This window comes from Lithobates pipiens, unplaced genomic scaffold (genome assembly GCF_037356315.1).
Source record: "Lithobates pipiens isolate NorthernLeopardFrog02 unplaced genomic scaffold, aLitPip1_a1.2 Scaffold_57, whole genome shotgun sequence".
In the NCBI taxonomy this organism is placed as follows: Eukaryota; Metazoa; Chordata; class Amphibia; order Anura; family Ranidae; genus Lithobates; species Lithobates pipiens.
The window spans coordinates 598,214-623,372 of record NW_027507879.1 but is presented as its reverse complement, the minus strand read 5'-3'; the positions used below and the strand labels follow the sequence as shown (position 1 = coordinate 623,372).

The 25,159-nt window shown below is 43.6% G+C and overlaps 1 protein-coding gene across 3 annotated transcripts in view; it reads left to right on the top strand.

Moving 5' to 3' along the window:
• Nucleotides 1-25,159, top strand: part of TDRD9 (tudor domain containing 9) — a 391,054-nt gene that overhangs the window by 224,327 nt on the left and 141,568 nt on the right. For all 3 annotated transcript variants that reach the window (XR_013270091.1, XM_077467571.1, XM_077467570.1), the window contains exons 15-18: nucleotides 6,923-7,054; nucleotides 12,355-12,517; nucleotides 20,602-20,665; nucleotides 21,482-21,545. Coding sequence is in view for 2 of the 3 variants with exons in the window: in XM_077467571.1 (XP_077323697.1) it covers nucleotides 6,923-7,054; nucleotides 12,355-12,517; nucleotides 20,602-20,665; nucleotides 21,482-21,545 (423 nt within the window). In the remaining variant the exon portion in view is untranslated. The remainder of the gene's footprint in view (nucleotides 1-6,922; nucleotides 7,055-12,354; nucleotides 12,518-20,601; nucleotides 20,666-21,481; nucleotides 21,546-25,159) is intronic.

Below are 25,159 nucleotides of genomic sequence, written 5' to 3'. Positions count from 1 at the left end.
TTTAGGAAACCTGGGTTTCCTCTGGGGTCTCAGTCTCACTGCTCCTTTAAAGAATTGCTGAATAAGGGCATGTTTGCCCTACGACACTCGTGAAGGCAGAGAAAGCAGACAATTGTACACAAAGGCAACTAACCGACAGGAGCAAATTCAGGCCTGACTGCACAAAACTCAAAACGTCTTGAACTGCAGGCGAGCCGCATGAATTGGTTCTGGAGGACATATGGGACTCAAACTTAGCCCAAATCCGCTCATACACTTTATTAGTGCTCCGTCTTCTAGCACTTAAGAGAGTGGGAATATCTTCCTTGGGACATCCTAGTGCTTCCAACCTTCCCCCCTCAAGAACCAGGCCCTCAACTGTAGGTGAGCTGGACACGGGTGGATAATCGTGCCTTGGGAGAGCAGATCCCGTCTGGATGGAAGAGGGACTGGATCCTGGAAGCTGAGAAGGGATAGGAGGGGGAACCAAGGCCTGTTGCGCCAGTGAGAAATGATGGCTATTATCTCCACCTCTTCCCATCTGAGTCTTCTCAGGAACTGAAAGATCGGAATTGGAGGGAAGGCATACGCCCTGTGGAACCACCTATCCCATAGGCTCGCAGATTCCTGAACCTCGAATAGTACCTCGTTGGCTTTCTGTTGGGAGTCGAAGAGATCCACTTCTGGAGATATCCCTAAGCTTAAGATCCACTTGACAACATCCTTGTGAAGAGCCCACTCGTTGTCCACGTGGACTCTTGAGAGAAAGTCCGCTTGGACATTGAGAACTCCAGGCACATTGGCTGCCGTTAAGTTGGAGAGATTCTTCTGGGCCCAATGCATGATTGGTTCCACCTCCAGCAGCAGAGATCGACTTCTGGTGCCCCCTTGCTTCCTTATATAGCCTACCGCTGTCGTATTGTCCAGCCTGAGGACTACAGATGTTCCCACTATCATAAAGGCCAGTAATGCTAGAAAGGCTGCACGTACCTCTAAAACATTTGACACTATTCCCTGAGAAGGCAAGTTCCAAATCCCCTGAGCCACCTCCATCAGACAATGAGCCCCCCAACCTCTTGCTGGCATCTGACGTTACTGCGATCCACTTGATTGGAAGAATGGAATGGCAATTTAGCAGGTTCTCCCGACGAAGCCACCAGAGGGAACCCCTCATGACCTGAGTGATACAGATGGACTAGATTTTTTCTCCTGACCACTGGTGAAGGAAACTCATCTGAAAGGGGTGCACCCTCCATTGTGCCCACTAAACCATCGGTATAGTGGACACCATGGTGCCTAAGATCCTTAGACAATGAAGTGCGCTGAGATGAGAAGGGGAGAGCCAGGCGAACCCTGTCTCGAACTATTGCGACCCTCTCTTCGGGCAGAGAGATGGTACCTCTCACTGTGTTGAAAAGTGCCCAGAGGAACACCAGAGACTGCGCAAGCTCTTACTGGCTTTTTTCAAGATTCATGAGCCACCCAAATTCCTTGAGGGTTGAAATGGTCTGATCCTGTGTTCCAAGAGACAATTTGTCCTGAGCCCGAAGGAGCAGATCGTCTAGGTAGTGATGAATCCATATTTTTCTGATTCTTAATAATGCCACGATTGCCAGCAGGACCTTCGAGAAGGTGCATGGAGAAGTTGACAGACTAAAGGGAAGACATGTAAATTGTAAGTGAAGCAGGCCTATGGAGAACCGAAGAAATTGTTGGAAATCTCTTGCCACAGGGACGTGAAAATAGGCTTCTTTGAGGTCTATTGAGAAAAGCCAGTCCCCTGGCTGCACTGACTGTTGGAACGTGGACAGGGTCTCCATCTTGAACCTCTCCTTTTTTTATGAAGCGATTTAGATGCGTCAAATCTTTTACACGTTTCCATGCACCGCTCTTCTGGACCAAGAAAAGAGGATAATACATTCCCATACCACGTTGGCCGACTGGAACGGGAATAGTGGTGCCTTGATCCAGCAAAGATCTTACGTAGGCTGAAAGTATTTGCCTTTTTCCTTGACGGTCCAAAAATCCTGGTTCGAGGCTTCCCAGACGTGCCGAAAATGGAGCAAACGAGCTCCTACCTGGACCGTCTGGGCGGGCCCGATCTCAAAAGGATTTGGTTGGTTCTTTCTCCCCCGTCGAACTGCTCTTCGCAGTCTTCTTGAGAGACGATTGTCTGGACGTCCAGGATCTGGAAAATTCCCGTCCAGGCCTATAACTGCGTGCCTCCCTGGCACGGTCTTGATTCTGCTTCCTTGGAAACAATCTTCTTTGGCTCTGCAGACGCCTGTCTTGGGGAAGAAACCCCCGACTTACCCTCAGTGGCCTGAGTTATCTAGTTTATTGCTGAAAAGCGACGAACCCTCAAAGTGAATTCGGCACCAGACCTGCTTTGAAGCAGGATCGGCTAGCCAAGGACGGAGTCACAGGGCACGCTTGGCAGTCATGGAGGAAAGCATAACTCGAGCCATTAGCCAAATGTCAATCGAGGCCTCCCCCAAGAAAGCCGAAGCCAACCTCAATTCCTGAGCGTTTCGTCAACGTCGTCAGACCAGACTTCCATTGCTCTAGACAAGGCAGCCAAGGCTAGTTTACAGGCCATGCCTGCTGTAAGATAGACCCGCTTCAGGTCAGAGTCTATCCTCTTTCGACGGATGCTCAAAAGGCCTTCGACAGGGTGGACTGGGGATTTATGTTCCAGACATTGGAAAAAATGGGAATTGGACCAAGGATGATCCAATGGATCAAAACATATTATCACCCTACAGCAACTATAAAGATAAATGGGTCTCCCTCCTTGCCCTTTGAGATGGAAAATGGGACTAGACAGGGATGCCCTCTGTCCCCCCTTTTATTTGTATTATCGTTAGAGCCATTACTTTCTACGATTCTAAATAACCCGGAAATTACAGGAATTGAAGTGGGCAAAGAGGTAAATAAATTGGCTGCCTTTGCAGACGACGTATTGTTCTACATTAGCAACCCTAAGAACACATTACCTAAGTTAAATAAGGCCCTGGAATATCATGGGGAATTGTCGAATTTTAAAATTAACCAAATAAAATCTGAAATTTTGAACATCAACCTTAGTAAACAAGAAGTACAACAGATCCAAAAAGAATGCAAATATACATGGAGTAAAGAGTTGAAATAGGTATAAAACTGGCAAATTACTTAAAGAAGATATACCAACTAAATTACATCCCACTATTAAACGAAATTAAAAAAGAACTTAGAAGACTTTAAGATAGTCCATTATTATGGCTGGGACGAATAAACGCATTAAAGATGTTTATCCTCCCAAAGATCTTGTACAAATTCCAGATGATGCCGATCGAAATCCCTGCTGGTTATTTTTCAAAGTTGAAATCCTTATTGCTTAAATTTATATGTAAGAATAAAAAACCAAGGATTTCCCATTCAATATTAAAACAGGGAAAAAAGCGAGGGAGGCTTGCAGTCCCAGATATATACAACTATTACAAGGCAATAGTGCTGTCTAGAATTGTCGAATGGGTGGGCGAGATAGGAAATGAGAAAAGGTAAATACACCTAGAATACACATATAGGAAGGCACATTTAGATAAAATAGTATGGAACCCTCTAAAATTTTGGGTTTTGGATGCGAACACAAATGAGCTGACACGAATAGCATTCAAAATTTGGGATGGGCTTTATAAAAAATTAAATGGGCACTTTAATTCACCGTTTATAGCACTGAAGGAAAATGAGTTTTTTCCCCCGAGGAAAAAGGAAATAGGAGGTAATTGGATAAAAAAAGGAAAAATACAAATAAAAGATATTATGAAAGAAGGGAAACGCATAACGCTTAAGGAATTAGCACATAAGGGTAATGTGCGAATGGCGTTATCTCCAGCTGGCCCATTTTATTGGAAGCTTACCTCAACCAATAAGATCTGGAGAGGAGCTGACCATGTTGGAGCGACTTTGTACAACAGACAACTCTAAAGGAATCGTATCCAGGATGTATGGACTGTTGATGTCGGTGGGAGAGCTGGAGACCCCGCCATATATCAAAAAGTGGGAAAAGGAATTGGGAACACAGAGGGATAAAGACACAATAAGCAAAATATTAAGATTAACACATTGTTCGGCAATAGACAGTAAAACAGCCGAAATGAACTATAAGTGCCTAACTAGATGGTACAACACGCCGGATAAGACTGCAAAATACCAACAGGGAAGATCGGCAGAATGTTGGAGGGGCTGTAAAACCACAGGAACAATGGCACATCTATGGTGGGGATGCCCAAAAATCAAAATCTATTGGGGAAAGATCTTGCAAAAGATGAGAGAAATAACTAAAATAAGCGTGAAGGCGGATCCTTGGATTGTACTCTTCTACGGAACAAAGCGTAACGAAAAACAATATCAAGAAACTATCATCCCACACCTCAACGCTGCTAAGAAATTGATTCCTAAAAAGTGGCAGGAGGTGGAAAGTCCAACGATGTGGAAATGTGGGTAGATGCAGTTGAAAAGGTATATAAGAAAAGTTGAATAGTGGAGAAGATAATAAAAGAGAAGCAGTAATAAAAAAAATGGAAATGTTGGAAAGATTTTAAGAAGGATTGGAGTTACGCAGAATATTTAAGACCATAATAGACCAATATGGGAGGAGGATAAGAGGAGACCGGGAAAACACTGACAATTTAGCTTGGGAAAAGAGGGGGGGGGAGGATGGGGAATGGGAATAATAAAGAGGTGTATGATGAATAAAAGATATGAATTTAATAAGGGAAAAATTGTTAATTTAATTGATATTGTCACTTTCTGATATATAATGAGATTCTACAATGATGTGAAGACGAAAAGAGACAGTGATGAACGGAAAGTTGATTTATGTCCCTCTAGAGAATTGTGGCGAAAAAAAAAAAGAATCTCTCCTATCCAGAGCGTCCTTGAAAGAGGCTGTATCCTCCAGAGAAAGGGTCACATGTCTGACCAATCTCATTACTGCCGCATCCACCAGAGGGGAAGATTCCAATTGCTTCACTTCTTCCTCCTTGAAGGGGTAAAGCCTTTAAATTTTGGACAGGAGAGAGTTGTTCTGCTCTACTTTACCCCACTCATCAGTGATCACTTCTCCCAATTCTGAAAGAAAAGGGAAGCTTCTTTAGTTAAAAAAAATTCTCTGTTTTGCCGGAGCTACTACTGGCTCTTCCCAATTAAATGTTTACTTGATGGCTTTGACCAAAGGAGGGAGCAGAGAAAAATCAAAACCGGAACCAGCCTCCTCTTAGATTCACTATCTGATAGGACAGTGGACGGATGGCTAGGCAAAGAGGAATCCCAAGTATCCTGAGCCTGAACATCCCTCCCTGGAGACCTTGGAGACTCTACGGGAGACAAACGGGGGGCCTCCAACTTCTTTAGACTGTCCTTGACCATTTTCTCAACCAGAGATTTCAGTTGTTGGTCAGTCACTTCTTTCGCCAGTTGTCTTAACATAGCAGGCATCACAAAGGGACTTGTCTGCAGGGACATGTGTCCTACACCCCCAACATAATCCTTCTGCTGCATGACTGGAGCAAGCCGTGGAAGGACGGGATGGTTCCCGGCTACGGTAACTAGTTCTCGCAGGAGAACCGTGGCGTCTGGATCTAGAAGAGGAATGGCGGCGATGGGATTTTAACGAATCCCTTTCTCTGTGAGAACTCCGGTGTTGGGTAGACCTAGAGGGGCTGGAAAGAAAAGAACCGACTGTGTTAGCTGAACAACATACACTGATGTTCCACTATCCCCCCCCCCCCTCCCCAGCAGGCATTCCAAGGGAATCCCCCCAACCAAACACCTGCTACGAGAGGGCTGGCCACTAGCAGGCGGTGACAAAACCAGAATTCTGGAAGGGTCCATCAGGGCTGAAATAAGAACAGCCCCAATTAAACGCAATGAACAGCTAGGAAAAACGGGTAGCATAACTTTCCCCACAGACTCATACCCTTTGCTGAAGGAATCAGGCACTCAGGAATGACACTGCAGGCTTTACAAGCATCCCAGAGGCTTGTAAGCTGTTTTCCCCTTTTAAAACTGCCGCCTTAGTGACGTCATCAATTGCAACAATCACAATGCTAGTGCGCATGCGCGAAAACCGCTACGCCCATGCGCGAACCAAGCCTCGTTCTGGCGCATGTGCAGAATGACCGTGCGGCGAACGAGGAAGTAGCTCTGCGGCTGGAACGTAAGTAAACCAGCCGCCCTGCTAGCCAGACACACCATACAAACGCTGTGTGGGGACACAGTGGCTCAGGGAAAAAAACAGGACAAACAGAATGGCTGCCATGGACAGACCTCAGAACTCGCCACTCCCGCACACGGTAACCAGACGAAGGTAAGCCACAAATATACAGGCCGGATTTTTGAGGGACGATAGTCACCTGTTAGTAGCTAGCCTAATGACCAGAACACGGTTTAACCTGTCAGTGATCAGGAATACACCTCTTCAGCGCCTTTTCCATATGCCCCTTCCATACTCTCCTAGTAGCTAGTGCTTATTGGAAACATGCGACTCCAAGTCGCTTGGCCGGTCCGCATTGCAGGAGAAAACATAAATCTTCAGGGTAGAAAGACACATGCTAAGTCCTTTGGAGGAGGACAAAAAAAGAACACAGTCTCTTGCATGGAGCAAAGATTTATGGGAGTATCGTCCTATAGGGTAATGGAGGCGGGACTAAACCCACACGTTGGCTGCCATGGAGTCTGTCAGGAAAAAATGTTTTTATCATTTTAAGAAAATACAAAAGGAACCTTTACAACCGCATTCTTATTATGTAATTGTCTCCTATTCTCCTTTTTTTATGTTAGAGCCAGCAAAAACTGTTCTTTGCTATAGAAACCATTTATAACAGTAATACAGATTTTTGTGCTTATTTTGTAGTTCTCGAATATTCTTTCTCACCTACATAACTACTTTTGTTTCCTTCAGCGAAGCCCTTTGGGAAGTACAATCTTGAAGGTGAAACTTCTTGACATGGGAGAGCCTAGAGCCTTGCTGGCTACAGCCCTTTCCCCTCCTAATGTTTCTGACATTGAACGTACTATACTTTTGCTCAAGGAGGTAAGTGTCTGTTCAATTCAAAAGGGCAGTGTATGAAACATTTTTCAACTCTTTAACAGGCAGATATATTATATATTTAAACTAATATGCAATACTACTGGAAAAATATGAAAATTGAGGTTGAAAGAGAACAAAGTAAGTAGCTAAAGATATTTAAAGCAGAACTGTGACCAGCCTATAGAATCTAAATATTTATATTTCCTTAGTAAGCAGTATATACACTTTTAACATGCGTTATCTTTAATTTTAGTAGTTGCAGCTGCTGTGGAGTCATTCATCCTTAAACTGGTTATCGATTACCTTGTAAAACGCTTTCCATTTACAATAGAAAAAGGCAATACCTTGTGTATAGATTTAAAAAAAAAAACATTATAAATATTCTTTTTCCTTTTTTAATATTATATAGTACCTCTGTTCTCAGCTGCATAAGAGCTGGAGGAGGAGAAGCAGCAGCACACTGTACTTTCCAGTGAATGACTGTGCAGCGGTGGGTGGTCAGTTTTTATAAAGCAAAGGGACTAGCAGGGATACCAAGAATTTCACACAAGGGAAGCAACACAAAGAGAACAAGATACTCATACAAGTACAGGGCACAGCAGGCACATAGCAGTAATATGAAATTTTGGGGTAACAAACACTTTAATTTCCCATTTAAAGGCAATGAAGTGGGTTCAAGCCTGGTTTTAGCACCTTATTCTCTCCTGGTGCAGCTGAGTGTAAAATATCATCATTGCAGAGGATGTGTGTTTTGCATTTGAAGCACACACTCAATTTTTAGTATTTTGGGAGGGCTGTCCATTTCTTTTTTTTTTTTTTTTTTTTATTACTTTTACAAATTTCTAGTCAAAGATAACGTCAGACAGTATGGTCACCTTTATTTCAAATGATATTTGCTAGCAGGGCCCTATTTGCCACCAGGTTTTAAATATTATTTTTTTGAATGTCCTTTAACCACTAGGCGTCCGCGCTATAGCCAAAAGACAGCTACAGTGCGGACGTCAATTGCAGGGAGGGCATCCCTGGACATCCTGTTTATTGCCCCTCTGCGTGCCGCCGCAGGCACACATTGGGGAAATCCCTCGGACACAGCCAATTGCGGATCATGCTAAATGGCCAATCACAGCGCCCATTTAGCACTCAATCTGAGTGTCCAATGAGAGATCTCGTATGTAAACATATGAGATCATCTCTTATCGCCGCCTCTCCCTCCTCACACAGAAGACAGAGGCTGCAGAGGAAGTAAAAGGAAAAAAAAGTGAAAAATAAAGTGCCCACAGTGCCACCTGTCCCCAGTGCAACATATTAGTGCCATCTGTCATCGGTGTCACATCAGTGTCATCAGTGCCACCTGTCAGTGTCACGTGCCTTCTGTCGGTGCAATGTATTAGTGCCATCTGTCATTAGTGCCACCTGTCATCAGTGGCACATATTAGTGCCATCTGTAATCAGTGCCACATCAGTGTCACGTGCTATCTGTCATCGGTGTCACATGTCATTGTCCTGGTGCTCCAGGACCTTCAAAAGTGTAATGGGTAGTCAACAATTTAGATGTGTAATTTATGCTCCTAGAACACGTGACTGTGCTCCCTGCATGTTTGGGCCTCTGTATGTGGCCAGGATGTGAAAAAGTCCCACACATATTGTATTGTAATACTCAGAAGTAGCAGAATGTATTTTGGGGCCTCATTTGTGGTATACACATGCCATGTGAGAGACATAACCTATTACAATGACAATTTTGTGGAATAAATTCAAATAAAAAAATCTTAATTTTGCAAACAATTGTGGGGAAAAAATTACATAAAACCTCATCATACCTCTTACTAAATACCTTGGAATGTCTACTTTCAAAAAAAGGGGTCATTTGAGGGGTATTTGTACTTTCCTGGCTTGTTCGGGTCGCAAGAAATAGGCCACCAGTACATCAGGTGTGATCAATTTTTTATGATTTGCACCACAGCTTGTAGACTCTCTAACTTTCACACAGACCAAATAATATCCACTAATTTAGGTTATTTTTAACAAAGATATGTAGCAGTATAAATTGTGGGCAAAATTTATGAAGAAAAATATATAATTTCTAAAATGTTATCACATAAAATCAAAGAAAAATGCATTTCTTCTTCAAAATTTTCGGTCTTTTTTCATTTATAGCGCAAAAAATAAAAAACCCAGAGGTGATCAAATACCACCAAAAGAAAGCTCTACTTGTATGAAAAAATGGACAAAAAATTATTTTGGGTACGGCATTACATGAGTGAGTAATTGTCATTCAAAGTGTGAGAGCACTGAAAGCTCAAAATTGGTCTGGTCATGAGGGGGGTTTAAGTGCCCGGTAGGCAATTGGTTAATTCACACATCCTAGACAGAAGATCTATCAAAACATGTAGCTTTTCCTTGTTGACCCAGTGGCGCAACTGCACTTTAGATTTCTCTGCTCTACAGCAATCTGTACTTAACCACTTTATGACCAGCGCACGATGATGTATGTACCTTTTTTGAAGAGGGCTCTCTCGGTAACGGCAGCAGGTGCTGCCACAACCGAGGCATCCATCTCTTTAGGTGCCGGTCGTGTTTATGATAATGGTGGTCTCTGTGGCGGATTCACAGCGAGATCCCCGTTATCGGTGGCAGGAGAGGTGCCACCCCCGCCGCTTACTGGAGCCGTCGGTAGCGGCGATCGGGTCCTGTCTCCTGCTTGATAGGTATACGAGTGAGGGCAAGAGAGCCCCCACCATCTCCATACCATAGCAGGGCGGAAGCGAAGTCAAAACGTCACATTTTTTCAATGTCATTTGTTCACATGACAAATTTTTTTATTTATTTTTTATTGCATTTAAGTCCAAATATGAGATCTGAGGACCCTGATCTCATATTTAAGAGGAGCTGTCATGCTTTTTTCTATTACAAGGGATGTTTACATTCCTTGTAATAGAAATAAAAGTGACCCCCATTTTTTTTTTTCTTTTAAAAACAGTGTAAATATAAAATCAAGTAAAATAAATAAGAAAAAATGTATATAGATATGTTGGCTATCAATTTACTCTGCGTAACATTATCTTTCACAATATTTTTAATAAATTGGGATAATTTTACTGTTTTTATTTTTTTTAAAGTGAATCTTTTCCAAAAAAAAAAAAGCGCTTGTAAGACTGCTGCGCAAATACGGTGTGAAAAAAAACTATTACAATGACTGCCATTTTATTCTCTGATATTAGAGAAAAAAAAACAATATATAATGTTTGGGGGTTCTAAATAATTTTCTAGCAAAAAACCTTTTTAAACATGTAAACACCAAAATCTCAAAACGAGGCTGGTATTTAAGTGCTTAAAATGCTTGTGATTTTCTTATCAACTCTATCTGGATCCTTATTGCAGAGTAGATTTGGTTGTATATATTATTGTAGCCTATTAAATTTTTCTAAGCTTTATTGTCTTCAGCTGATTTGGATAAAAGCAGCCAATAGGCCTATCTGGTCCCAGTTGTTTGACCCTTCTAGATTCTCTTCTTTATTAACCCTTTTCTTTTTTTGAATTATTAGCATTGGGTTTGGGAATAATTCTTTTCCATGCCGTGTTCCTGCTCAGCTAGGATGGTGGCAAGGCAATTTAGTTTTAATCTTTACTCTTGACAGCTGCCACTTGACCTTTCCACATCTTCCAGAGTTTTACACAATGTAAAATGTAGACATTAAAAGGGCTTATGGATTTGCCCACCTTACATTAGGGCATACCCATCAGTCGTGTCGTTTAATGAACGGCTAGAAAAGTGTGTGTCTTTGTACTTGCCATCATTTTAAGATACAGATCCCACGCTTGATTCTAATTGAATTAGCTTTTTCAAACGTTTAATTTTCTTTTTGAAGACCTTGATAAATTAAAGTGGTGTTCCACAGAAAAAAAAAAATCATGAAAATCCCAAAAAAAAAAAAAAAAAAAGACCTGCTTCTGCTGGACACGGAGGTGTACACACGGGCTGAAAGTCGTCCAATTCCTTCCATACCAACGGTTTTGTGCCCATGTGTACTCGAGATTAATTTTGTCTAAATACTACTGTTTACTAATTGGATGTTTCACAGATGAGGGGCTTTACCACCAACTCTGGTTTGTGTTTTAATATTTTGCTGGTTCTGAGCAACCTATTCCACAGATACTGCTGTGTCCTTCAATGAACTTTCAAAAAAATATTGCAAGTAGAAAAGCTAATTTTCGTGGCGATCATTGATGGAAACTGATTCCACACCTGTCTGTAATAATGCTCTTGGTGCTTCTTTTCTATACAGTTGAGGCATGCTTAGGAGTAGGAAGTGCTATTGTTCACTGGTTATATTTTTACAGGGTTTCGGTGTCCAAATTCTGCATCTCTAAAGCAATGGTCTCCAAACTGTGGCCTGAGGGTGAGATGTGGCCCTTTGCTTTTATCCAGCCCTTGGGGCATTGTTACTTTCACACTGTCTGCAACAGCGGGGCATAGTTTGTCATTGACACTGACAATGGGGCCCTAGTGCCCTCACTGACACCAACTATGGCACACTATTCCTCCCACTGATACCAATGATGGGGCATGATTTCTCCCACTGATAACAAAAATAGTGCACCATTGCGCCCTCTAGCACCAAGGCTAGGGCACCATTACGCCAGCTAGCACCAAGACTGGGGCGCCATTGCGCAAGCTGGCACTAGTCCACCCCCCTAAAGTTTGAAGGACAGTAAACTGACCCTTTGGAGATCCCTGGTCTAAAGGATACAAAGAGGTAATATGGTTTAAGGTTGTACCAAAGTGTTTTTCTCTGACCACCTTAAAGCGGAGTTCCACCCAAAAATGGAACTTCCGCTTTTTCCGATTCCTTCACTTCCTTTTAAGCATTTAGGTGTGGGAGTCTGTCAGCGAAAACCATGTTGTACTGTCTTTCTGCTGGTCATCTTTCCACAACTTCCTGCATTTCCTGCATTCTTTGCAACTTCTCCTGCGTTTCACTTTTTTTCTAAGGACTTCAAGTTCAATTGTACTCTGTAGTTCAAAAAGGCAGGCTCTTTGAATTGTTTAACGCAGTAATGGCTATTCACATCACAAAGTTTAATACATGTCACATAATTTAAGTGAATACATGTGTGGGGATCTTCACAAAATTGACAAAACTTCAAGATTGTTGATTGATATAGAAATAGGATAGTAGAAATAATTGAAAAACAATGTGTAATTTAAAATGATTTTACTTCTTGACCATAGATATGTATTAATGTCTTTGCTTTTTTTAATTCGATATATTTTATTGTATATTTGTTCTTGCATCATGAAGGTAGGTGCTTTGGCAGTAAGTGGAAAGCAGGAAGAGAACCCATATGATGGGGAGCTTACATACTTGGGGAGAGTTCTGGCCCAGTTACCGGTTGATCTTCAACTTGGAAAGCTCATTGTCCTTGGCCATGTGTTTGGATGTCTGGATGAGTGTCTTATTATTGGTACGTGCTAAAGCTTGATTAAAGATGCTACCTTAAGCTGTTGTCAGATTGATATTGGTTGTTTGTAGTGGTATCGTATAAATACCTCAGATTGCGAGTAACTCGGTTGAGCGTTTAGCAATATGAGCAATTTTTTTAAAACAAATCCTGGCTCGGTTTGTGAGCGTTGTCTTGCAAAACGAGCAGGATTCAAGCCTCTGCAGTACCACATTTGGTCAGAGGCGCGGGGGTGCCGGTGACATTCGGAGCTGCTCAGATGCACTCGGAGCCACTCAAACACTCAGTTTCCGAGTATTTCCAAGTACATACGAGCAGTTTCCGGTGCCCTCCAGCCACCTCTCGCCACATGTGGTACTGCATACCATAGAAGGCACTGGAACAAATGATTTCCACATAGGAAACTCTCTTTGATATACGATTGCTTTGGATTACAAGCATTCTTCAGGAATGAATTATGCTCATAACCCAAGGTACCACTGCATTTATAATTCTTTTTTTTAGGGGGTTCAGCCATATTTTTTTGCAAGTTTAAAATCTTTTTTGGGATATCAGACAGTTAATTCGCTTCTTATGCCGCGTACACACGACCGGACTTTTCAACGGATTTGGTCCGATGGAGTGAATCCGTATATGTGCTCCAGCTGGACCACCCCCCCCCCCCCCCCCAAAAAAAAGTCTGACGGACTTAGAAATAATACATGTTTCAAATCTATCCGACGGACTTAAGTCCGTTCATCTGTATGCTAGTCCGACGGAAGAAAACCAATGCTAGGGCAGATATTGGCTACTGGCTATGAACTTCCTTATTCTAGTCCGGTTGAACGTCATCACGCTCAAATCCATCGGACTTTGTTATGCTTGTGTGTGGCCAAGTCCGTTTGTTTGGAAAGTCCACTGGAACTCCGCTGAAAGTCCGTCGGGAAGACCGTCAGACCTTTTCCTTCAAAGTCTGGTCGTGTGTACGCTGCATCAGTTTTACCCAGTATACTTGACTTTACTGTACAACTTTCAAATGTGTTCTGTTGCCACATACCAAGTAACTATATCTACCTACCACTGGCTCACATGGGCCGAATATCAGTCGAATCAGCAGAAACTGTCTGACATTCAGCCAGTTTGTATTGCAGTAAAAACACACTAATCACACGTGCTACAAAACATAAATTCACACAAATATTTTAAATCACAGCTGCTATCACAGTTTTCCTGGTAGAGACTACAAACAGCAGTATAACATAAGAGCAGCGCTTATGCTGTGAGTATTATGACTGTCTTTTAAAGTGGAAGTAAACCCAACGATTTAAACAGTTAAAAAAAAAAAAAAAAAAGCATGTCGGGAATGCTAACTGCACATTGGCTGTGCTCTCAGCCCAGCTATCAAACCATCCAATGGCTGGTGTCATAACGAATCACATGTGCAGCACCATAGCAGTTGAAGATTAAATAGAGGCAAAAATGGCAGCTTCCTTGGCTGAAAACGATGCAGTTTACTTCCACTTTAAATTGCCCTCGTCCGTAATATTGCTCAATGAGGTTTTCTTTTTGCCTATTTCCACACATTTGTGTATGATTCCTTTCGATGTGGATCTGATTGGAGCAGTTCATCTTAATCGCATGTTGAATTGAAATTTTACATACACAAGCACTTATGACTGCTTTTGATTAAATGGTCTACTTTTTTGGGTAAGGGTCAATATGAACTCTCTCTCCTGGTGATGGATCCTTGGCAACACTTTTTTGTGGAATTGCACATGTTGGACTCTTAAGTTACTATACGCATATAGAGGTGGACAGTTTGTACAGCAGCCTGTTTGATAGAAGTTGGAATAACCTCCGGATTCTGTCTAATAAGCATGCTGGAAAACCAGCAGCTGACCAACATCTGATCAGCGCTCACGGCCAATGGCTGGATTTGTGCTGGCAGCGGTTGTGACGGGTCAGTCCCTCTGTCAGAACACAATAGCTCAGCGGTGAGATAGTTGTACTAACATCACATAGTAAAACAAGCACCTTCATTTTTCTTCTTTTGATTAGCCCGCTGGGCTGAAGGAAAAAAAAAAAACTCCCGGTGTGTACCTGGCTTTACAATTGTGTTTGGGATAAAAAAAGATAAATAATTTTAGCAAAGTGTGCCATCATAAAATTCATATCAAAGTCTCTCGCTGCAAAGCTGAAGTTTACATGAAATTACATGAAATTATCAACATTTCTTGGTAATCATCGGCTTGACTTGTATGTCCCAAAGTTACCTATTGCCCAGGGAGGCTGCATATGCTTAAAAAGGACCAATACAAAGTTCAGGCCGAGGGTAGACTTAAAGTGTATTTACAAAAGTAAATTATCCTAATTGTACAATACACAAGTCAGCTTATTAATATACCATGGGTTATAGCATTGTACATTCAGGTGATTTGGACACTGGCAAGCTTTTGTGGATATGCCCCCTTCGGATGCCTCCTCTGTAACCTTACCCCACTCCACGAGTATGCAGTTTTTTGCTAGTGTCTGTTAATTGGCAACTTCTACTCTGAGACCAGCTTCACTACTTTAAAGTGATTGTAAGAGCTTGTTTAATTTTTTTTTATACTTGCCTCCTCTGTGTAGTTGGTTTTGCACAGAGAAGCCTAGATCCTCCTTTTGTCGGGTCCCTCTTTACTGCTCCTGGTCCCTCCCTCTGAGTGCCCATCAGCCAACAGCTTGCTTCAGGCGTCACCTAGTTGAGTTTCAGCGATGTGTATCCATTCAGACACGGAGCCCTGCCCCCTCCCCCTCTCCCCTTATTAGCTTATTGAATTTTATAGCCATGGTAGCCAATAGTGCTGCTGCTCTGTCTCTGCCAATCAGGAGTGTACTGGATGGCTGAGGGGATCTCGTGGACATCGCTGGAGAGAGGAGCAGCTCAGGTAGGTAATAAGGTGGTGCTGTGGAGGCTGCTACACACACAAGGTTTTAACTCCTTTTAATGCCTTTTATTATTTTTCTACAGAATACCTCACTGCCTATTGAAGTAGTCTATCTGGATGAATGCAACTTTGTTAAAACCTTTTGGGAGTTGTACCCAGACCCCCCATGCTGTGTCGTCGGCCTTTAACCACATTGTGCCGGGAGGGCATCCAGGGACGTCCTTGACTTTGCAGGGCTATATCTGAATGATGCCTGCAGCTACAGACATCATTCAGATATCGGCTTTTTCAGCCGATGATTCCCTACACCGTAAGAAGGATCATAGTGGCTTTCCCACCGCTTGATCGTTCTTATGGGCGGCGGGAGTGGATGCGTAATTACTATTGTCACATGAAAAGATATAATATTATAAAAATGAGGATTGCCCAAATCCGTATTCAGCTTGGGGGCTCTCGGCAGTCTCCAGTATTCCTCAAACCTTTAAATCCTGCCTCCGATCCCTATTGTTGAGGTCTCGTGTGTCAGTGGAGGTGGATGCGACGTTAAAGATGGATCTTGAGTAATGACTGTCCCGTGGAACATTGTAGCGAGTTCCACTGACTTGTAGCCACATAGCAGTAACAATATACGCGTTCAAGTCAGATATAAAGCCATGTATTTTTTTTTTTTTACATTCAGGGCCACTCTATGAATGTCTACAAGACTGGGGGGAGCTTCTCAGTGTGTGAGCCAGAAACTCCTTTTGCAGTGGGCTAGGGAGACGGGTGAATATTGTAGAGCGGCTGCTGAGAGAGCCATGCTCCATGGCTTGTGACGCAGCATGGGAGTCTGTGTTTTGAAACTGGAACAGCTCCAGAATATTGCGGTTGAGCTGTGTTCCGGATTCCCTCTAAAACCACATACACATTATCAGATTTTCTGCTTAGTTTTTCCAAAACCATGTAGTGCAAGGGCCTGCCTGATTGCATACAAATTGAAACTCCTAACGTTTGACTTCATATTATTTGGTTTTGGTAAATCAGAAGGAAAAAATCTGCAGAAAAACTGATTGTGTATATGGGGCTTAAGAGCGAGTAGCAGATGCACTTCACTTGGTCTTCCCCATCATGGAGCCAGTGTTCTTCTGGCCAAATAGAAAAAAAGTGCTCTGGGTTTATGCAGCCATCTTAGAGTAGAGCTAGACCACTCACCCGAAGCCTCTGTTTTTACAAAGAAGGCTAAATTCACACTACTACAGCTGAGATTTTGTTTTAGCGCAGTTGGGTAGTGCAAATTGGTTTGCATATTCTGTGGGGCAATAATCAACTTGGAATTGTACAAAAGTAGCCTTTTCCAAAATTGTGCCACTCTGTTGCATTGGTGTGAACAGGCCCATTATAAACAATGATTTCTTTTGTCATGCGATTCTGTGCGACTTAACACGTCTGAAATTGCATTTGTGCGAACTAGGCTTTTGGGCCATTCCTTTGTCTGACCTCAAGTTACTTGCCTTATCTTGCACAGCCTGTTCTAAGGGTGAAATTGTCTCTAGGACTAATGCCGCGTACACACGGGCGGACTGTATGGCGTACTTAGTCCGTCGAAACACATTTCAGCGGACAGTCTGCTCGTGTGTGGGCTTCAGCGGACTTTTTCAGCGTGCAGTCTGGCGTACTAAGTATTTCGGATTTTTCGAAATTCTGTCCGTCGTACTTTGGTTTCAGCGGACATTCCGCTCGTCAGTAGGCTAGTTCGACGGACTAAGAATGGCGCATGCCCAGAAAGGATTTACACGGCGGAAGGGTGCTTTGCTGTGTATTGGACTTCCTATTTCTAGTCCCATCGTACGTGCTGTACACATCATCGCACAAGCTTTCGACGGACTGTTTGGGTATCCGTGTGTGGTCAAGTCCGTTCAGTCGAAAGTACGACGGACTGTCCGTCGGATTGTATGACGAACTAAGTACGCCATACAGTCCGCCCGTGTGTACGCGGCATTAGGCTTCCTCCCACCCCAATATATTCTCTTCCTTGCACCCTAAACAGGACATTAACCTTTTCTTTTTTTTGTCATGGGCGAAAATATTCCAGGAGAATTTCTCTTTTGAAACTAGTTGTGAATGACTACCTCTCAGCTACTGCCTTTTGGGCAATCGGAGCCTATCTTTTGTAGTTTCCAAGGGTTCCTGTAGTGGCTTTCTTGCTTTTCAGTCCATCATTGCTAGTTGGATAGTCTTTGCACAGGTTTAAATACTACCAGTTGGATGTTGGTCTCCTCCCAGGCCATTTTTGCCCATAAGGTTCTGCAAGTTGGTCTGAATCTTTTAAACCTTGACTTTTTGTTGACCCTTTGGCATTGTTTGATGTTTCCCTTCCATCTGTTTTTCCACTTTTTGACATTCCATGGTAATGACTAAAAATCCTGTGTACTGTGGAATAAGAAAATTGAATTACTGTCTTGCCACTTACTGATTTCCAATCTTTGTGTCCTTGGATAATTTAATTTGGTGCAGTGTACCCATTTTGGCTCATAGGGCTTTGGCAATCTCTTAAGCTACTCCCTCATTACCAACCTGTGCTACTGCACATATCAATCCACCTTTCTGGCTCCTTTTGGTTCATCTCAACCCTGGCCCCATTGCTTTTGTCCCAGTTCTGCCTCTGGGGCTATGCTCCATCTGGGCAATCTTTTCTTTTGAGAAATGTTTCTTGTACCCCTCAGCACCCCCTTATTCTACTTGGTCAGCAGGGACACCAGCCTTAACTGTCCCTCACTTTGTGCCCATGCCCACTAGATACCTGTGCGTAACATTGCTTTTTTTTGTATATTTATCTGACATCTTCACTATGGGAAACCCTTATCTCCCGTGAATATTTTAGACTTTGTAGATTATATTGGACCATCTCTCCCCCAAAGGCTTGAAGCCAGCAACATCAGACTCCACCTGGCTTGGTCAGATTTCAGTGCTTGAACTTTGACCTGTAGGTGAGTGTGAGCAACTTGGTTCCTCACTATAAACAGTGTGCAGCATGCTTACCTTATACAAACATCAGTGGTAGTAGCCAGTGACTAATAACCTAATGGATGCCATAAAAATACTGTGCATAAAAAAAACCTTACATTTCATTATTTAAATTCCATAAAAACCAGAATGCAAACCAGGCAATAAAATATTGAATATAGGGTTCAATTGACTACTGGAACTCTGTGAAGGAAAGGATATTTTGAAAATTATTTCCTACTCATCTGGCTCCTTCTAATCATTGGATGCCCATCCTCCAAACACATAGAATGGGCTTGACTATAGGATGTGAATGAGCCCCCAGGCTTTTTTGCTCTGCTTGAAACCTAGATAGTGGTGATAGAGCCCCCCCCCATGCCTATAATATTCCAATAATTCTATGGTTTTAATACAATGAGAACTATGGGGTTCATCATGCTAATCGTTAACATGGTCTTCTGAAGATCTGTTGGGTGATGGGCGTCCGATTCTGTTTGCCCAATTAAACTATGAGTTTGTCGAGTGACAATCGCGCCATGATTTGAGTGCCATTGAAAAGAACAGGGACCGCAAGGGCGTCTTGCGATTTGCAGCAATAAGGAATCGTGGGCAGAATTGTGGCGATTCCACCTGCAATCCAGAATGCCATAGTGTGAACCTTAGCCAAAGGCTGCTTTCACACAGAGGTGCTTTACAGGTACTATAGTGCTAAAAATAATGCCTGTAAAGAGCTTCTTCTCTCACTCCAGTGTGAAAGGCTGAGTGCTTTCACACTGGAGCGGTGCGCTTGCGCGACGGTAAAAAAAAGTCCTGCAAGCAGCATCTTTGCAGTGCTGTAGGAGTGATGTACGCACCGCTCCTTAAGCACCCCTGCCCATTGATATCAATGGGCAGCACTCCTTCAACTGCACTTTGTGGACAGTTTAAACCCTTTTTCAGCTGATAGCGGGGGGTTAAAAGTGCCCCGCTAGAGGCAAGATAGCACCACTGAAACAGTATATCGGTGCTTTTCCCCCAGCGCCCCCAGTGTGAAAGTCGCCTTAAGGTTTTATGATCTGAGGTTACAGAGCACCCAGCAGGAACTTATTCTGAATTTGCTGGTAAAGAAAAGGCTTGCTGGCTTCTTTTTTCAGTTGGTGTTGGTTGTTAAATCATGTTTGCTTTAACTTTGAATTCATATAGCACTAAATGAGTAGATAGATTTCATGTTCTAAATAGAATTTTATTAACTTTTTAACATTTTCATTTTTAAGTTTTCCCTTTATGTGGGCAGATTGTAAAATAAATGTGGACTGATCCATAGGGGTTGATGTTGGCCATAAAAAAAATAAAAATTGAATTTGAGCAAGAAATTAACCCCTACACAACATGGGTCAAGACAAATCTTATTGTCCAAACCTAATTTTGCAAGTTTGATGTCATTAAAACTGTAGCTATTGCAACTTTATTTTTTACCTTGTTTACTCATACTTTGTTTTTTTTTTTCAAGACCGGTTGGACTTTGGTTTGGTGTTTAACATTGTTATCTCCTGATTTTGTTCTATTATGAAAAGAAAACTGGCCCAAAATAGTAAAACTTTTTTTGTTTTAAACAAATTTGCTGTATATTTTCTGCCATTACCATGATCTTCCTCCAAAACAACCTGCAAAATAAATTCTCCTACTGATAGACGTGACAATACGACGTGTGCATTATTCGTTCTTTGTACCCTTAGTAGGTTCAAATAACGATGGTACACATTTTTTGTTTTATATATATATATATATATATATATATATATATATATATATATATATATATATATATATATATATATATATATATATATATATATATATATAAATAAAACTTTTTTTTTCACTTACCAAAAACACACTACTGCGACCACTACTGGGCATTCTAACACTAGCTGATATGGACACTTACTAAACTTTATCAAAAATGTATCTAGGTAAACTATCCCCCCCACAGAATTCTCTAGTGGAGAAAAAGGTAAAATATATCTTCTCTTCTCTTTACAGAGAAGAAAAAACCCTGGGACATGTCAATACTAATTTAATCACATTAGTGAACATGGGAACGGCTTAATGCTGCAGTCAAAAATAAATTCCACTTCCTGAACCCCCATGTATGTTTTTTTTCTTTCTTGGTGACCCTTCAATGGTTGACTTTACTAATCATTTATTTATTTTTTAAAGCTGCTGCTCTTTCACTAAGAAACTTCTTTGCAATGCCCTTCAGACAGCACCTTGATGGATACAGGTAAAAATTTCTATGGTGCTATCTGTTTTTGCTGCTGTTCCGCAATAACGATGTAGTCAGACATGTAATCCTAGTACCGTATTTTCCGGCCTATAAGACGACTTTTTAACCCATTAAAATCTTCTCAAAAGTCGGGGGTCGTCTTATAGGGCGAACTGGAAACTTCTGCGATCGCTTTGGAGGGAGCTCCAAAATGCCGCGGCCACCGTCGCATCCGCCCTGTATGCAAGCTGCAGGCGCCTGGGATGCCAGAAAAAAGACATACAGCGACAAAACACGCCTCTTTCTCCCGTCTGGCCCGCCCTTCTATCCTATTACCATACCTCTTCTCTGACGAGCTTTCGCTCCTGAGGACTGGAGCGAAGAGGAGCAGGCGCGCATGTGCTAGTTCTGAGAGGCAGATGTACGGTAATGGGATACAAGGGCGGGCCAGACAAGTGAAAGGGGCGTTTTTTTGCATTAGTCCTGGAGACGGGGAGGGCTGGGCAGGCAGGGAGAGCTGACCAGACTATCATTTTGTTTAAAGCAACCAGTAAATCGCTGGTAAGGTGGCTGTTATACCACATACAGTACCAGTAAAATATCTACCGGTATACCTGTACATACAGTGCACCAGTATCTACAGTACAGCAGTATCTACAGTACAGTACCAGAGGGCTAGTCTTGTACAGAGAGTATATCCCAAACACTATATTTTCACTGGAAAAGTTGGGGGTCGTCTTATACGCCCAGACGTCTTATACGCCGGCAAATACGGTATAATGTAGTTGTCGATCATTTTCATGACTAATTCTTATTTTTTATTTTCGTTCACAGGAGCAAATTAAGTTATGCTGGTAATAGTAGGAGTGATTGCATTGCTCTTGTCAATGCTTTCCGGGTAAGATTATTTAAACTTCGTATAGGGAATTTCACCAAAAAAAAATTTTTTTTTTTTTTTTTTTTTTTTTTAAATTCTTAATAAATTTGCAAAGATTTCAAACAAACTTATTTAACATTATGGGGTCTTGTTTGTAGAATTGGAAAATAATGAATTTCCAATTTGGAGCAAGGCTTTAACATAAATAAAAATTTTTTGTTACAGCCTTGCTCCAAAATGGAAATCATTATCTTACGTTCATTGACGTACACAGCTCCTTTAATTCTTGATCTTAGGGTTATCGCCCTACCGGCCACGGCCTCCCCGCCATGAGGGGAGGCCGCGGCCATTTTGCTGTAGCCGCATGCAGTGTATATGCTGTCGGGCATTTTCTAGGTGTTTTTTTTTTTTTTGCTAGGATGGCCGGCAGCCATTTTCTGGTAGCCTCCGCGTGGTTTACCTCTAGTGCTGTTGTCTGTATACTTCAGAACAGCACGGTTTTTACTCTGACCACTTTGTGATACAGGACAGAGCGGACGACAGCAGCACAGCACAGTACTCTGTCAGGGTGGTGAATCCTGGGGGGGGGGACGGACACGCTCAGTCTGTGAGCAGCTAGGATGGGATTTTGTGTACCTTGCCTTAAAGCGGAGGTCCACCCTAAAGTGGACCTTCCGCTCATCGGAACCCTCCCCCCCTCCGGTGCCACAATCGGCACCTTTCAGGGGGGAGGGGGGTGCAGTTACCTGGATAATCCAGGTAACTGCACCCACTTCCGGGATAGCTCTCTGCGGAAAGGGGCGTAACTTACGCCCCTTTCCGCAAGTGCCCGCCCCTTCCCGCAAGTGCCCCGCTGCCTGCTGGGAAACACACAGATCCCAGAGGCAGCGGGGAGCGTCCTTATTGCGCAGCGCGATTCGCGCATGCGCAGTAGGGAACCGGGAAATGAAGCTGAAAGGCTCCATTTCCTGATTCCCATACCCAAGATGGCGGCGGCAGGACCCGACAGACGACCTAGAGATTGGCTTCGGGTGCCGACATCGCGGGCGCGCTGGACAGGTAAGTGTCACTATTTTAAAAGTCAGCAGCTGCAGTATTTGTAGCTGCTGGCTTTTTAAAAAAAAAAAAACGCGGAGTCCCGGTGGACTCCCGCATTAAGTCCCTATGTTGTGGCAGGAGAGTGTGGGTCAGCATAGTGTCAGAAGCTGGCGCTTCTTCCCCAGACATCCCTGCTAATGCAACCAGGTCACCTGCCCTGGCGTAAGGGGGGTAAAAAAAAACCTTGCCTCCCCTTTTCTAGGGAGAGCTCTGATTGACTCGGGGCCCGCCTTGATTGGTGGCCCCTGTTCTGACGTGTCTGAGGATGCAGACCAGGACTGTTCGGACAGTGAGAATGACTCTGTGTCCGGGTTAGCCCAGGAAAGAGCGCTAGTAGGAGCACTTATCACAGCGGTGTGGGATACCCTGAAGATACAGGATAGGTGTTTCTGTATTTGACTGACTTTGATAAGTTCATATACAAGGAATGTGGAAGCCCGCAATGGGCCTTTTCAGTCCCAAGAAGAATAGCTGTGCGTTACCCCTTTGAGGAGAGCCTCCTGAAAAAATGGGTGTCTCCTCCGGTCTTTGATCCCCCGGTATCCAGGTAGAAGGGACTCCTGCCTTCAAGGACCCTGCCGACAGAAGGGCCAAGGCAGTGGCCCGGTCCATGTTTACGGTGGTGGGGGTCTGCATTACAACCTGTGCTGGCCACGGCTTTGGTGTCCAGATGCTTACTGAATGGGCAAAATTTGTTGCACCGTGATTTGGAGAAACAGACTTTCCCGGTCTGCATAGAACTGGCAGATCAGTTGGTGCATGGCCTTATGTATGTCTGGGATGCAGCCTTGGATATGGTCCATCTGCTCTCTAGAGCATCAGTATCAACAGTGGTGCTACGGCGCCTGATTTGGCTGAAATAGTGGTCTGCTGACCAGGCAGCTCCCACAGTGCAGGAAAGGCAAGGAGCCACGCCGTAGGCAAGGGCCCTCTTTTTCCGCTCAGAAACTGATTTTTCTTCTGCCCGGGTTGGCAGGTAAGCAACCCCAGTCCGACAAGGCACCTGATGAAGGACAAAAGCATCCCTGGTTTCACAAGTCAAACAAGTCTGAGAGCAAAAATGTTACCGCATGAAGGTTTGCCCCCGCCCCGACTCTCGGGTGGGGTAGAAGGTGGACCTCTCTACTGTCGGTGGACCTCGGTGGTCCTCTCTACTGTCTGACCAAATGGGTCTGCAAACTGGTTTTATCAGGTTTTATGGGTCTGCAAACTGGTTTTATCGGGATACAAGATAGTTTCTTTCTTCTCCACCAAGCAGATTTTTTTCCTCCAACCTGCATCTGCTTCCAGCTCATCGGGATGCCCTGTTTGGGGCAGTACAGGACCTGCTGCTGCGGGCAGTGATAGTACATGTACCGATGCTGGTAAGGTTTCAGGGATTCTACTCCAATATGTTTGTAGTCCCCAAAAAGGAAGGGGTATTTCCAATCCTGGACTTGAAGGAATCAGTTCGCTCCATGGTTGCTGCATTCCATCAGGGGGACTTCCTGGTGTCCTTGGACGTCGAGGACGCATATTTGCATATACCCATATGCCTCAGGAATCAGAGCTTTCTGCGATTTGGAGTCGGGGGAGAGGAATACCAATTGGTGGCTCTCCCTTTTGACCTTGCGTCGGCACCCAGGGTCAGAAAAAACGCCAACTTGACCAGTTGGGAGGGAGTTTTGGTGCACATTCAGCCCTGCGCCGTAGGACATGGGAAGATTCCCACCTGCCGATCAATGTGCTTGAGGCTTCGGGCGATCAGGCGGTGCCTCTCCACATGGTCAAAGAGGCTGCAGGGGTGTCCGGCCAATCTGACAACACCATGGCGGCGTATGTCAACCATCAAGGAGGAACAAGGAGCTTGACTGCAGAACGTGAAGTCGCTCCAATCCAACAATGGGCAGAGCGGCGCGTACCAGCCGTATACATTCCGGGTGTAGAAAACTGGCATGCAGACTACTTGAGTCGTCAGATGCTGGACCAGGGGAGTGGTCATTACATCCGGATGTATTCTGGCTCATTCACCTAAGATGGGGCACACCAGATGCAGATCTCTTGGCCTCTCGTCTCAATCGGAAGGTACAGAGATTTGTCCCAGGGACAAGAGACCCCTGGGGGGGACGTGTCAGACGCGTCGGTTGCATCTCCCCCCCTCCACAAAAAACTACTGCCACGCCTGCTATGCATAGTGGAGACCGAGGGGATTCCGGTGATTCTGATTACCCCAGATTGGCCTCGGCACCCTAGGAACGCCGACCTAGTACGACTAATGGTGGATGTTCCTTGGCGGCTGCCGATGCGAGAGGACTTTGTCGTAAAGGCCCGATAATTGATCCTGCTTTACCGTCACTGTTTTTAACTGCATGGCTGTTGAAAGCCAGGTGTTAAGGAACCGAGGTCTGTCAGACTCGGTAATTTCCACTATGCTGAGGGCACGGAAGTCGTCTTCTTGGAAGATTTATCATCGTACGTGGAAGACCTACATTTTCATGTGTGACGAGTTGGGATGGCGTCCTCGCACATACTCAGTTTCCAGACTCCTTCAATTTTTG